This window comes from Diadema setosum, chromosome 20 (assembly GCF_964275005.1).
Source record: "Diadema setosum chromosome 20, eeDiaSeto1, whole genome shotgun sequence".
Taxonomy (NCBI): Eukaryota; Metazoa; Echinodermata; class Echinoidea; order Diadematoida; family Diadematidae; genus Diadema; species Diadema setosum.
The window spans coordinates 5,487,079-5,502,902 of record NC_092704.1 but is presented as its reverse complement, the minus strand read 5'-3'; the positions used below and the strand labels follow the sequence as shown (position 1 = coordinate 5,502,902).

The 15,824-nt window shown below is 40.3% G+C and overlaps 1 protein-coding gene across 1 annotated transcript; it reads right to left on the bottom strand.

Moving 5' to 3' along the window:
* LOC140243375 (tRNA wybutosine-synthesizing protein 4-like) lies at positions 1 to 14,905 on the bottom strand. Its single transcript, XM_072323052.1, has 14 exons — positions 14,851 to 14,905; positions 13,782 to 13,985; positions 11,765 to 11,960; positions 11,189 to 11,342; positions 10,212 to 10,278; positions 9,929 to 9,960; positions 8,605 to 8,695; positions 7,805 to 7,912; positions 7,007 to 7,091; positions 6,073 to 6,351; positions 5,111 to 5,430; positions 4,356 to 4,540; positions 2,899 to 3,031; positions 1 to 1,884 (listed from the first exon to the last, which is right to left on the bottom strand). The coding sequence occupies exons 1-14, from the start codon at positions 14,896 to 14,898 to the stop codon at positions 1,717 to 1,719; spliced, it is 2,070 nt and encodes a 689-aa protein (XP_072179153.1). The 5' UTR covers positions 14,899 to 14,905; the 3' UTR covers positions 1 to 1,716.
* Positions 14,906 to 15,824: the final 919 nt, after the last annotated feature.

Below are 15,824 nucleotides of genomic sequence, written 5' to 3'. Positions count from 1 at the left end.
TCCTACTAATGTTGCTGCTTTAACTCAATCCACATTGCTCTTTGGGTTTGGTTTTCCTTTAAAGAAAGGAACAACAACCTGTCACTGAGATACATTTTAAGCACCAAAATTCCATTTACTAGATCAGTTTGATTTTAATGTTACGTCTGAACACATAATAGCAGTGATTACGATAGAGCATTTTACATTTTTATTAAAAGCACTTCTTAACTAATAAATCTCACCAAAACATACACAAAATAATACAGGCAAACCCAGTGCTTGGGAACTGTGACTTTTTGTTTCTCATTGTAGAGAAATCTGTTTGAAACAGAAAACCATGGGTTGCTACACAAATACTGTAACAAGGTTTTCACCATAGAGACAGTGGCATATGCAATGCAGAAGGACACAATGTCAGATTTGGCCCTCGTATAATGTATGTTCATCGATATATTATGTTCATCAGTATTATTCAGGGCTCCATGGAAGACTACTACTTATTGGTGAATGGGCTACCCTGACAAAAGATTATGAATAAATAAATGAATTTATAAAAAAAGAAAGAAAGAACGAACGAACGAACAAACGAACGAACGAACGACAGACAGACATTATGGGCACTGATACACCTGAGCATACACCTTGATGCCATTGCTGTAATGTAGAGCAATGTATTGTTGGCCCCTGCATGCACCTGGTAGCACCTTTTGCATATGCATACCTGACAATACAGCTAGTCTATGCCACTGATTTATACCTATTGTATAGGTGTGAAAGAGGATGAAGATTAACCGTTATCAATATTTAATAATTCGGAACCACTAAATGTACAATGCCATGTGTATCATTGCAATGCTCAAACAGCTAAAAGTCACACAGAATGTATGTACTTGATAAATCTCATGAATGCCATAAATATTTTGGTTGTTTTCTGTTGAAAAGGTATAAAACATAGTTCTGGTACGCCTGTATAACTGTCACATTTTGCTCCAAAATGTACATGTACATGCAGTGTACATGTATGCCTCAGAAATGTGAGGAATAAGGCTGCAATAACAAGATATTCGTTGGGTTATGACTAAAATGTGAAATATTAAACGAAACGGTTCGCATCTCAGAACTTATCTGATCAGGCTAACTCGGAATGGGGGTCAACTCGGCCTCGTTTTGACCGCGGGGCCGAGTTGTCCCTCTGAATTGTACAGTGTGGTACTATGTGAGCGCTTCACATTCTGGCTGATCGCAGTTATGGTCAGAGTTGATACAATGTGCGCATCAAAGAAAGTTTTCCCCTGAGACTGAGTTAATCTGGATCCTTCTGGAATAAAAGTTGGTATACCGGCTTTCATTACACTACACTTTTGATCTCAAAATACTCCAAAACAACTCATCATCTCGGCAAATTGCGTCAGCCAGGTAAGTTTTTCATGGCCTCTTTCGATATATTGCAAGCAAATATGAAATGGTGCAAGACGAGTTTTCAAATCCTTACCAGAACTATGTTTTCACTTTAACATAAGTTGTAGCCATGATACAAATATTCTTTGACACAAAATAAAAAACAGATAAACATCAAAAGTCGTCTTAGCCTGGTGGTTTCCTTTAACTTGAAGTCTGCTACAGAATAAAAAAAAGCTTGCAGAAGTGGATTGAAGCTCTAGTGCTTCTCACAAACGGGAAAACCTACTGGACTGATGATAACCTACGATATTCTTAGCATCGTTCAATGTCCTGCTATCTGCCTTGAAGGGCTTCCCTGATGTCGATGAGCACGGGGCTACGGTTGAGATGGGTGCCGAAAGAGAAGCAGTTTCCCCCTCCACCGATGACGAGGATGCAGCCCTCCTCCCGCCGCCAGTGACTGGTGTGATTGTGAAGCATGAGGGGGTGCTCCACATCAAGCTGTAGTGGGTGGGGCAATGGAGACAGACAACAAAGGAGCATGTCGCATAGTTACTTCCCAAGGTCTACACAGGGGGGTTTCTATTTATATAACTGATAACAAATCCTGACCCACTGGTGACTTACTGTTCTGGACGTATCTACCAAGAATAACACCTAGTCATGATACATTGCCTCATTCAAATTAATCAGCAATATTTTCCCACAAAGCACATCTGTTCTTGGATTATTTCTTTGAAATGTCTTTTATGTTTCTGTCAAGAAACCATTCAGACCCATTTCATGGTGAGAATCTCATCCGTGAAACCAACATCTTGGTCTCTTAAAGGACAACTTCACCTTCACAGACATGTGGATTGAGAGAATGCAGCAATATTAGTAGAACACAAGAGTAGAAGTTTGAGGAAAATCAGACAATTCGTTAATAAGCTTTGAATTTTTGAAGTTTCAGTGTGGCCATCACTGGATGAGAAGACTACCGGTACTACCGTGATGTCATATGTGTAGAACGATACTGCAAAAGTGGAAATTTTCGCGGTGTTGAAATTTTCGTGCATTTCGCACAACCAGAAACTTAACGCAAAAATAAAAGCACGCAAATATTTTTGCTTGCTATACGATCCTGTACTTGGCGTATTGATTCCGTGGAATTACAAACACGCGAAACTCTTTATACCTGGCCAAGCATGAAAAATTAGTCACGCGAAAATATCCACTTTGACAGTATAAAGGAAATATTAAAAAATTCAACATATTTGCACTTTTCTCACATAATAAAAGCACAACACACTTGTTTCTTCCACTGATGTGTTCTACTGATATTACTGCATTCACTCAATCCACATCTATATTGAGGTGGTCTTGTCCTTTAAATAAATGTGTTTCTCACAAATAAAAGATAGAATGCATTTAAAAAATACTGACAAATATTTAAACTTAAAATCTCATAAGAGGAATAACTGATATTATGGATAATATGCTTCCCATCTGATACCCTACATCTCATCTACTGACCTGCAAGTCTATGTATTGCACGGAACCTGTTGTGAGATCGACAACGGTGAGTGAGGGTGGGGTGCTGTGTGTCGGATTGACCCCACCCACAAGAATAAGCTGGTCATGCACAATGTGTGCAGTGTGGGAGTACCTGCATCACATGAGAGGGAAAGAAAGCATCACTAAAATATTACTTCATAATGTCAAGTAATACCTATTTCATTCAAACAAATTTTTATACATTTCCTGCAATGACAACCTGATTTAGGCAAACTTTAACAAAAAGCTGACACATTTGCTCCTGTGACAGTTGCTCCAGTCTTATTTTCTCTCTGGACTGAGGTTAGGTTAGGGTTGTGATAGGGCTTTACGTTTAATTGATGTGAGGATTAGGAATAGGGTTACAGTTATACATGTATTTGTGGGTAAATAATGTTTGGCTGAGCATGCTGATATTTCATGGAAGCAATTGTTGCAAGAGCAAATGTCATGGAACTGAACAAAAATGACCAGCCGGTCTCAAAAGTCCAGGTCCAAGAATCTACCACAACTGGTAGTGAGAAAACACTGATCAGAGCCAGATTACATTAATTTACATTAATATTGTAGTACAGTTGAACCTCTCGTATCCGGACAAGTCGGGACCGGGGCTCATCCGGATAAGGGATTTGGCCGGATACCGGAGACTCAATGCTTTATACATGTACATATACATACACATGTACTGATGTAGCCCATTGTAGTACCACATGTAGTAATGTGTATACTGCAACCTTTTCATTGTTACATTTGGGGATGTTTCGGGATGTTGAAATGTCTGAAGGTAAGCAATTTGGAAGGAAATTTGATGCAATGTATGTTAATCATATTGGAAGTAATATGTAATTCATGTGTGTTTGGGTAGGAGTTCTCAAGGAGTTGGGAATCCCCCTTTCTTCCCGTAATTATTAAAAAAAAATCATGGCGAGATTGCGTCCAGATAATAGACAGATCCGGATAAAGGGAGGCCGGATAATAGAGGTTCAACTGTACTGCAATGAAACTCGGGTGGTACACCCGAAATCTCAAAACATATGTGTAAATGCTCCGAAAGGGATTCATGTTTTCTATTGATACCACTCACATACATGAGACAATTCTTCCAACTGTGCAGGTCCTGAACCTGATCCGATGTCACAGCACAGAATTCACAACGAAATGAGACCTGGGGTCTGTTGGGGTCTGTTTCTTGAGTCATCACATAAAAGCCTTTCACATAATTATCAGAATGGTCAAAGTCGCTCATATGTAGCTGTATGAGACTTTCAAATCCATTTCATGAAGTCTCTCATGAGTGTGTCTTATGAGCAAAAAGTCTCTTATTAGACTTTCATGAAACAGACTCATGGTTCTCACACAAATGTGTTATGTTACAGTGTACATGTGAGGATGGAAAGAGATTTAGAACAGGTCAAGAGGAACTGTAAGATTCTCACCTTGGGGACAAGGAAGGACTGGTATTCAGTTTTTGTAATGACAGGCTCTGAAGGTTAATAACCACTATGGAGCTGAGAGGGGTGCAGCCATGCCCCAGACCACCGGCTACCACCAGACAAGAGTCACCCCATTGGGTGGCTGTGTGGGAGTGTCTTGCCTCGAACCTGCTCTCCTTGAAATTGAGCTGGAAGTAAAAAGAGAACAAGAGGCTGAAAGTTGACATTCACAGACACTACCTCAATTTTATCAAGCTACTTATCGACAATGTACCACTTCTAATAATTCCTGAATATTTCTTTGAATGAATAACCATCTACCTAAAAAAAAAAAACACACACAGAAAACAAAACAAAACAAAACAGAACAAAAACAGGCTCGTATAAACCTTACAGGTGAAGCTCAAGTATTGTTCAGCTCAGAAGTCATAAATAATCATTAACATCCATGAAATCAAAGATCTTGTCCTATGTGTAGATACCCATTCTTATCTGATGACAGTCAAGATAAAAGACAACATCTGCAGTGACTTCAACTGACTTCTGATTAACAGAACACTACACCCCCTTACCTCTGTTTTCTATCCGTCAATACATTCAAGTTGGACTATTAAAGTATGAAAAACTTTTGCAGATTAAGACATACACCAAGAATTGTAATAATAGCTGCTACTGTATTGATAGATAGTGACAGATAGCGTGACGAAAATATACATTAGGTCCCCTGTAAAGAAACTCTCATGGCACAAGACTTTTACCTCTTTCCACGTCAATGACCCAACATCCATCAGCCAAGTGTCATCCAAGGGGGTGCCATCGATGCCACGCCCCCCAATCAAACAGACCATCTCCCTTCCCTCCAGCGACACTGCAGATGCTGTATGCCGCCACCTGGCACAGGGAGCAGCGTCCGTACCTGGTGGCATCACTGGTTGCAGGGAGTACTCTGGCAGCCAGGTGGCACCAGACAGCGTCAGGAGGTAGGTGTCCGTACAGGGCTTGGCCGGTGATGTTCGCCCCCCAAACACAAAGAACCTGCCATCGGGGAGGGCTGTGAGGGTGTGGTGCATTCTGGGACCTGCAGAGTAATTCAACGTAACTTTTGTCATCAGCTTTTTGTGGAGGACAATGACATGACAGAGAGAGTATTGACCCATTCCATGTAATATCAAGTCTTCAATGCAAACTGTTCTGTACTGGTAGATTTTCAAAATACATAAAGGTGCTGATCAGAGTGCTCAACCATAATCAGCCTCTGTTGTTACTTTTACTAGATCCTGTCCCCTCAAGCCGCCAACAGATCTTTTTCACAAGTTTTTTGTTTTTGTTTTTGTTTTTTTGCTTCGCTTGAAGTTGTCCTTCCCCTCCATGAAATTGTCAGTTTCACTTACTCATGTTGCCTCAACTCAATATGACCCATATGGTAGATATTATATGACAAGATTCCTTACCGTTTATGTAATTATCTCAAATGCTCTTCTCTTGAGGTATTTGGAAATATGCTGTATCCATTTCTCCATACATTGAAGGAAATTTCACATTTTGCTTCTAGTTTGACTGCATACTCGTATATCTAGAATCTGACCACTTATTGCTACAAAGACACATCAACAAGATTTGGAAGGCAGGTAAAAGAGGGCATTCAGCCTCATCGCACTATTGAAACCAGCAGGTCTTTGGGATTGGATTTGTCACAAAATCTTCTCATTCTATCCCTCACCTAGTGATGCCGCACCAGACTTTGGACAAAGTGCCCCGACCTTCCTCGTTGCCATATCGATTAACCTCAGCTCATCCAGTCTCCCGTGGCAACCATTATGGTCTCCGAAGCCACCTGCAACAAGAATGCTGTCTGTGCCTGGCACCTGTGCACTGGCATGTGAAAACTGCTTCAGACACGTCGAGGACTGCAAATCGGACCAGAGGGGCAGGAAGGATGGCATTAGTGGTAGCCGGATCTCCTCACTGGAATCGCCGACTTTTGCTGGACTATTGATATCTGTATATGAATGCAGAGAAAGGCAATAGAGTAATAAAGACATTGCTGATGATGATAATAAGATCAATAGAAGTAATGATAATGGTACAATATTTGGGTGAACAATTTTGTGCACTCGGCCGGGAAAGATGGCTTTTGTATGCTTTTAATTTTGCAGACGGTCATGACAATTGAGGAAATGCGCTCCAAACAGCTTACCTCCGCATTCTGCTAAGGGATTTGGCAGCACATACTACGGTAAAAGGCAACATGTTCCCATGACGACAGCATACTCAATCACTCTACAGGACTGGTGAATGTGAATGAAACTACAAATAACAAAACAGTTACATAACAGTAATATACCTACCTTGAAATCAAAGATATGAATAATATTACATTGAATAAGCAAAAATTTTGCACAATCTTATTTTCTCCATAGATTCATGTTATGCAAAATTCACTAAAATTTCCACTTTTACGGTATTACATCATTTATAATCATTCACAGATTACTGGTAATGTCTAAATATTGAATACATGTCTGACTGGGATATCTTCTAAGCTATTTCTGCCACGCCAGGTATGACATTAGCAGACGTCACCACAATGTAAATGAAAGATCACAGACCAAAAGGAATAGCAATCCACTGAGTCAAGTTCAGAAAGGACTTACCAGGGAAAAGCTTGTCTCTGGATACAGCACAATCTCCATTGAAGGCAGCTACCACCACGTAATGAACACACTTCAGATGCCATTCCTTCAGAAAACAGGGGAACAAATACAAACATTCTTACAATGATGAGACAAATTCAAAACCTTGCGATGCACCACGTTGATCCTCTGCAACCAAATGTCAATATGCTTTTATTGCCACTACAATGGGGTTCTATATTTCCAGCCTATTTTCCACTAATCAGAAAGTCATGAAAGGTTTTAGTTTGAATGATTTATCGGGGAATTCAGGGAAGTTGTATATGAAGGAATATGCCTATCAAAAACTAGTGCTTTTCTTTTGCAGAAATCTGAAACAAACATCAAACTTAAGTAAATTTAAAAAGTACAGAATACAAAGAAATGTACAAAGTACTAAGTACAGACTGCAAAGAACTACAGTATTATACTCAAGAAAATGACCCCACCAAAATAACTTCATCAAATGAGCAATATGTGTACACACACATACCAGAATGTAGTATAACAAGGCGAAAGGAAGCTTGTAATCAGTACAGGCCATAGAATTTCATATGATATGTGAACATTGTGGTAAAGAGGTTCACACACACAAAAAAACAAATAATAAAAAAAAAAAAAATAGATAGATAAAATAAAAATAAATATTGCCCATGTGTTGGTCACGTTAAGATACACTAGCAGCAGATAAACATACAGCAGCAATGAGATACAAATTCAACGCAGCCATCATTCCTATTCTCTTGGCCTTGGAAGACAATCATGGAGCTTTCAACCCACCTCAAATTCATCAAACAACTCGATTGCCTCGACACGCTCCCTCTCTTCACCAGTCAGAACCTGGGAGTAATACTGGTACATATTGATTGCACTGGAGTCTTGCCATCCCTGCATGATGCAGAAAGTGAAAACAACAACAAACTTCGGAATTAGTTCACATTCTAATGTCGCATTTGATTGCATCACCTTGAACACTACAGGCCAGTCTGTATTGAAATTTGAGCAGTCAATGTACGAGTTTTTGTATGACCAGGGAGCCTTGGTACGACAAAGTCTGTGAGATATCACAAACAGTACTGTCATGTGGTCAATCTCATATACATAGTGATATAATGACCACAAAAGTTCCTAGAAGACAAGCAACATGGAGTGTTGGAGAACAAAACAGTTCTGTGTATTATATGGCTGCAAAGCCCATTACAATAATCACAAATTTTGACTGCCTCTTTAGCCCCTGATAAATTTTGTTATCTCACATACATGCTACACACATGCAGAGCATTCACAGACATTCAGACATGCACAAACACAAGCACAGTTAGACACACACATCCAAACACACGTGCACATACACCCATGTTCACACCGTTTATTGAACCCACTTGCTCTCTTTTACATTTAACTCTTATCCATGAACTTTTCTTGTGTAGTACATTGTGTCTTTACTGAAAGATCATTGCATGTATCTTATAGTCATACAAAGAGATATTCAGCTCAGCTACAAGGCTGAGGGTCAATCTTGCTTGTTAACAACCTGTCCAGCAGTTTAGCCACGCTATTAAAAAACATGAACTACTCACCTGCTGGACGTATCTGGCGCAGTGTTTCTCCATGGTGCTGTAAGTCTGGATTGCATTCAGTGGTGAGTTGAGTTTTATGAAGTGCTGCTGCCTGTAAGAACGAAAGGAAGACGAGGAAGGAAAGCATAAGATATTTGCTACCTATCCCTGACACTGTGACTACTTCCAATCAATTCAAAACATGACAGGGTCACAGAGACTCCAACTCTCCCGTTTTCGACGGGAGATCTCCCGCCGAAAGCCCATTTTTGCAAAATCTCCCGTTCTCCCGCTTGAGATTTGGTTTCTCCCGCCCTGGCTCTGTGTCTCCTGATGGAAAGCATTTCTTACTTATTGCTATCGTATGTTTAAAAAATAAGCCTTAGATAGCACCAGAGAACATCTAGAACCCTAGGAACTTCGCGCTTCGCACACATCAACTTGGAGTCTCCCGTTTGCTAGGGGTTTTGGGCGGGAGAATCTCCAGATCAGAAGGTACTTGGGGTTGGAGTCTCTGGGGTCATCTTGTATTTCATGATAGTTCTGGGAGGAAGCAGTCCTCAACGCAGTGAATTCTGCTCACTAAGACCATCCAAGGGAAACAGAAAAAGTTGTCTTCATACCAGTGTGTTGTTTTGTATTACATTACTTTCACACATATAAACACATAAACACACACACACACACAAAATGCTAAAAGGGAAACCACAGTATTCAAAGTGGTATAAATGGGCTGGTAGGCTTTATAGACAGATGTTTTTATAGCTTGATCTCTCCAGTAGGCATGATTGCATAATTTCCAACATTTCCCTATTCGTGAGATTTTACATCATCATGCGAAAGACTTTTGGTGTCAGCATGTTCCTTGACAAATCTGTCTCCTTGTGTGGCAGCTATGAGCTGAACTGTTAACTTGGGTGTTTAACAGAAAAAAATTCAGAGAAAATATTTCCAGCAACTACAGCAGAACTTTTATTATAATGAGGTTGGATAGAGTGATATACCTGACAAAGGTAATTTTGCAGGCCCCATTCCCTTTATATTGTTTTGTTTTTATCCCTGATATAGAGAGGAAATTTCAGAGGTTCAAAGGAGTACGCTACAACAAGGTTCCTCTATACAATATGTTTAACCATTAAAGAAACATCTTGGCATCATGTCACTTTTCAAAGAGACTTTTTCCCACATCTTTTTAACACTTAGAAATTTTGCATAAGCAAAAAGAATCTGAGAAATCACTTGGAAAAGTAATATGTTGTATACAGAAGGAATGATTTCAGCATCCCCCAAGGTGGAGGCATTCAGGGTCAAGAAATTTCACCAGCTAAATAAAAATGATACTTACATCACTATTCCAAAAGGATCATGTGGCTGCACCTGAGGAAAAGAGAGAACAAAAGGGCAAATCCTTTAATATTTAGGAGGGTATTGCACTTATTCAATATGACTGAGAAAAGACTTCTCTAGCAAGACAATGAATACACTCTTATACAAAAAGATTCAGTGGGTGGGGGGGGGGGGGATACTGAGATGAGAAGGAGGAGGAAAATCATAGAGAAATATTAAAGAAGGGGACACAGATGAAATGATAGCAAAACTGGCTATAACAATCAGGTCAGGTTTCTCACCTGTTCGTATGAAAGGAACAAGCCATTCTGGAATGTTTTTCCAGCCCAGCTGATCAGAGCATCTGAGCTGTCAAAAGAAGAAAAGGATGTACACAGCTACTCACAGTTGATTGAGGAATTCCTTGTCCTGCAAGTGAGGGCACTACCAGAATCAACACAAGTAGGAAGGGGCTAGATAGTGGCTAATATAATGGCTAAACTACTGATAGCTTCAGAGCAAAATTTCAGATCATTTTGTGATAAATGATAATCACCAACACCCTCACAAACATGATTTCACAATGACACTTCCTTTCAAATTCAGGAAATTCTTCAGTCGAGTTGTTTTATTGCAACTGATTGACAAATTGTCCTACATCTACAATATGTAAATAAGCACTGAATTGATCAGTGTTTCAGTAGTAGCCAAGATAAAAAATCATGGGCATACATACTCGAGCAGTATTTGAACATACAACCTCCTGATCTCCGGACAGGCGTCATCTCCACTAGACCACCGAACTTCCATCCGACAGCAAGTATTGGTTGTGATCCTTATAGCATGCAGCGGGCACAGCGTAATTATTCAAATACATGCTGTATTCAACTACTACTAAACACTGATCAATTCAGTGCTTATTTACATCGATGTAGGGTAATTTGTCAATCAGTTGCAATAAGACACTTCCTTTGTTGATCATTTGATGTTGAGAGTAATTGATACAGATCATTCCATGATCATCTCCAAACAGGAATCATATGCAAAATTTGTGACTTTTTTGTGTCTGTATTGAGCAAGCAACTGCAAATCAAGATAGAGAGAGACAAAGTGAAAAAGAGAAAGTGATGATGAAGAAGACACAATTATATACAGGCACACACATACATAATGCTGTTTACATGAGTTCTTATTTGACACTAAAAAAATCCAGAAATATATATATATATATGCTCTTCTATCACTACCCGACGCTTTACAGATTTTATGGCATAATCACCTGGGTGTGTCTATGTATGTTATCACACACTCTGATAAAAGTAGAGTTGGCAGCGTGAAGTCGATTCCTATCCTTTGAAGAGCATCCTCCAGTGTCCGCAGGTTTTTTAGGTCCACTCCAAGCAGGTGGTACTTGTTGGACGAAATGCAGAGACCTTTGTATACACAGAAAGAGAATGATGATTATTTAAGTCATTTCAGATTAAACTAGATTAGAATTTGTCATCGAGATGAGTTAGGTATGGATGACAAGGTCTGAGAGGAATATGACGACAATCCACAGCATTTGTAAAATGCCGTATATTTGTTGTATAAACATACAAAGGCTCCAAGAGAGTCAGCTATTAAATGCCTGGTGAAAGATGTGAATCTTGAGTGAGGCTTTGAAGTGATCCAGTTTGTCAATTTCATGGAGAAAAGATGGGAAGGAGGAGCTACATTGTAGGTGTGAGATTTTGTGGCGCTTTTGAGCCGCCAAAGGGAGTGAAGCATCCGAGAGGGGGATGGGTGTCAGAGTGGGGTGTCGAACTATCACATATCTGAGGGTACTTCAGAGAGAATTAACATATTTTCTCACCAATATCACTGGCATGTACATCATGAAAGACGGGGTTGTGGAGTTGTGTTTGGAGCTCAGGCGTGGCGGCGACTAAGGCTGCTTTCCTCGCGACAAGTTGTGGGAAATCAATCTCATAGAATGATGTTGAGGATAGGGCGCCCTCATGGTGGAGACGGAAATAGGTGGAGTCGAAGCCAGCACCAAGAGAAATGATCTGACCAGTGGATACATATTAAGAACAAATGATATCAATATCAAATCTAGAGTTCACTCGATCACCATCACATTTTGCACTTCGGTCTCCCTTTCTTGTCTAAAGGAGATCCCCATCACAAGCCAAATACTGTAAGTAAAAGTGGATATTTTTATGCGACTAATTTTTCGTGCTCAGCCAGGTAAGAAGAGTTCCGCGTTTCTGTGGAATCAAGACATCAAGTTTTGCAACATAGGGGAAGCAAAAATATTTAAGTGCTTTTATTTACGCGCTAGTTTCTAGTTGAGCGAAATGTGCAAGGATTTCAACACTGCGAAAATTTCCACTTTTACAGTGATAATAAGATCACACGTGGAGAATAATTTTCATGTTTTAACTGTCATACACTGCACATCATCGTACAAAGAACATCAAACATTAGGATTTCGGAAAAGAGAAAAGCTGAAGGAGCTTGCTAAGAGAAAAGACACAATACTAATAGTTCATGATGTACTGGTTGGCTTCTATGCAGACTATTCTTTGATTATGCAGTATAATGCCATATTCAAACACAAACAAACAAGGTTAAAGTTGAAGGAAATGGAAGATTAAGGCCCGAATTCGAGAAGGTGGTTTAAACTTCGATCATGGTACAAATTTAGACCATGGTCTAAAATAAGCGTTAGATAGGCGTACCAATACATGCGCGCATCAATGCACGTTTTTTTACTGGATGCCTGTTAGCGTACGCAATCTGTCAATCATATCTACGCAGAAGAAATATACATAAACCATAGTTTAAATTTAGACCACCTTCGTGAATTCGGGCCTAATTGTCTATTTGTTCTTTCCTAGTGTAACATAATATATAGGTGGAGAAGCAATGAAGTGGCACACAGAATGAAATAAAACACAAACTGCAGATTCCATGGAGCATTATTGCTTGCTGCATTGCAGCTAGAGAAAACAGATGAAAGTTCAATCATTAATCATTGCACAATTTATCACTGTTAGCATACATTACCTTCATTTGAACCCAAGTCAAAACCCAGGGATGACATTGTAGTTGACTAGGACCCCGCTTACAGTGCGAGGCTCGGCCGTGGCCGAGTCCGCCTTCATTTCAGTGTAAACGCGCAAAAGGCCAAATGCAAGGCCAAAATTGGCCGCGTGTCGGCCACGCTCTGGAGGTGGTCTCGGCCGTGGCCGAGCCCAGCCTTTTCTCAGTGTAAACGCAACTGGGCCAAATGCGCGGCCAATTTTAGTCTGGCTTCCAAACCCTCTACCCGTATTATTTCGTTATTCAGGATATTAACCCCCTCAACGTCGAAAACTAGTATAGTTTAAGGTGGTTTTGTCCTGCAAAGGATTTTTCTTTCGGCAAAAACCTTTGCCCGAACGGCAACTTCGTCGCCACGGAATCCAGTTGGCAAAGGGTCTGAAAACCAGACTATACCAAATTGCGTTCATTTCCAAGCAGAGCGCCACTACGACAAGATATTGAAAGGTTTGAATTAACAGCGCGGCCGAGCCCGGAAGTGTAAATGGACAAACTTGCGGGGCTCGGCCCCGCAATTGAGGCTGGGCTCGGCCGCGGCTCGGCCCAGCCCCGCACTGTAAACGGGGTCTAGTTGACTTACTAAACATCCAATGGAGTATCAAACCAGCCTATCGTGAGCATTTTTGGTGGTCTTGCTGCAATGTGTATTCTTTTTCAGTTATTTCTGATTTCAGTTTTCCTTATACTAAATAGGCTGATATAACAAAATGTTTTTTTATTGTTTTGTTTTTTGTTTTTACCACACACATACATTGACACATCGAGGAGATGGCCATACTCACTTGGTTCTTCCTGTGGTGAAAAGTATGGAGGAACTTATGCAGAGAGTCATCGATAGCCTTGGCACGGATGAAGTAGCCTCTGTTGATGAGGGGTGCCCGCCTCGTTGCCTTGGAGACAAAGTGCTTGAGGAAGACATCCTGGAAGTAACCCAGAGAAGCCACGGAACATTTGCTGACGATGCTGCTGTCATTGGTTCCCTGAACCTGATGAGATGGTGAAAGAAAAATAAGGCAATATTGTGAGGCAAGTGAGGAAGTAGCACTAACAAGTCTATATGTTGCCGGTTCTAGATGTTCCTTCTACTGTACAATTTTTCAAGCTCTTTTTAATCCTATGTAGTCTGGAAGGGGGGTGGGTGGAGCTAAATATAAGTCCCATTTTTTTAGTGATAATTTTATATTATTTTAAAACACATTTTTTTTTTCTTGCTGAAACTTGATGCTTTTTTGCTGGAATTTGATGATTTTTTTCTTTCACAACGTGCACATAATGTTGAGAAGCCTATTCGTAACTGGGGAGATGCTTGCCAAGATACAGTACATTGTTGTTACTATGTCACTGAAAATGGTAGTTTCTTTATATGACTTTTCTGTCAGATGATCCCCCCCCCCTGGTTTTTCTCAGGTAACATCCTTTTTGGTCATCACCACCTATTCCACTCTACTCTAGATAAAAAGAAACAGTGAAAAACAAGAATAAAAAACAAAGTCTAAAGAAATACATCATTACATGTATAGCAGTCAATAAAAACAAAAATAGATAAGAAATTCATTTTGATACCAAATTTTTCATGTAAATTTCTTAATATGACTAAAGAGAATATTTCAAGACAAAAAAAAGGCCATCTGAAGCTTTACCGGTACCTTATATACCTTTTTAAAAACTTGATATTCAAATTCTGCAATATGATTGCGCAAAGCATTTAATCAACACTTACTCTATTACCGAGTACTGTATAGTACAAACAAATAGACCGCATATCTGCAAAGAACAAGTTAGTTAGGCACCTACATTGTATTTGTAACAATCTTAAAACTCAAGTGAGGTACACATAAAAATTGTACTTACAGCTGCATCATTCTGAGTTTTCTTAAACTTGTCTCCTTTTCCTGGCATGGTCAAGATGATGGTCTAGACTGTAGAGAGGCTAGAGCTGTAAATCTGTGCACATCACTGCTGCACTCTCATCAGCCCTGATTTACTAAGAAAAAAAGAAAGAAAACATAGAACTTCAGAAGGGTCACGGCAAGGCCTGCCTGAAATTTAAAGACTAAACTGTTTTTGAGTAGCTAGATTGCCTGGAAGAACCCCGATGATTTCTTCCTGTTGTCTGGTTGTTGGAGGGGAGGAGCTTGTGAACAATACCGGTACGTCAATAGTATGAATATGATTATTTGATAAGTCTTCCATGGTGGAAGATCACCATGAATGATGTCAAAGATCCTAAGATCTTTGATGATGTCGCCATCGCATCGCCAGCGGCCACTCACTCAGCCTCACGAGTAATGAGCGAGCCACCGCCACCCACGCGAGCGGACAGGGCAGGTATCCACCTTCGCTCCTGCTGCTGGGCACGAGCCAGCGGTGCAGCTAGCCCAAAGGTCTGAGCAGCAGCAAGGGCAGTACAGTGGTTCGGCACTGGTGCTGGCGGCGGTGCGTGTGGTCGGTGCCCGATGGATTGCGTTCTCGCTTCCACTTCGAGCTGCACAGCCACTGCGTGTGGATGGCGGGTATACGTACCAGTGGCGTTGGCGATTTGGTGAAACTAGTTTTACATGATTACCAAATAGTTGTGAACTGACAAAGCCTGGGAGCATTTTCCCAAAAAATTATACAGGAATCATGTTTACTTACTCCAAAACCTCCAAAAATATAACCATTCCGTCACCTCCTCCTTGCGACGCACGTAATCTCATGGTAGTTACTATTTTCAATATAACGACTGGGATTAAAACCTAACCATCATCTCCATTTGTTTATCGGTCAAACTATTCGTTTCTCCACTAAGTGTTGTTATGGAGACTTGAAGGTCATTTCACATA

Coding starts and splice junctions, on each gene's coding strand:
- LOC140243375 (XM_072323052.1), bottom strand. CDS start 14,898: ATGCCAGGAAAAGGAGACAAGTTTAAGAAAACTCAGAATGATGCAGCT. Junction 13,986..14,850: donor AAACTCAGAATGATGCAGCT/GTAAGTACAATT, acceptor CCATCTCATCAG/GTTCAGGGAACCAATGACAG. Junction 11,961..13,781: donor TTCACCACAGGAAGAACCAA/GTGAGTATGGCC, acceptor TCCACTGGTCAG/ATCATTTCTCTTGGTGCTGG.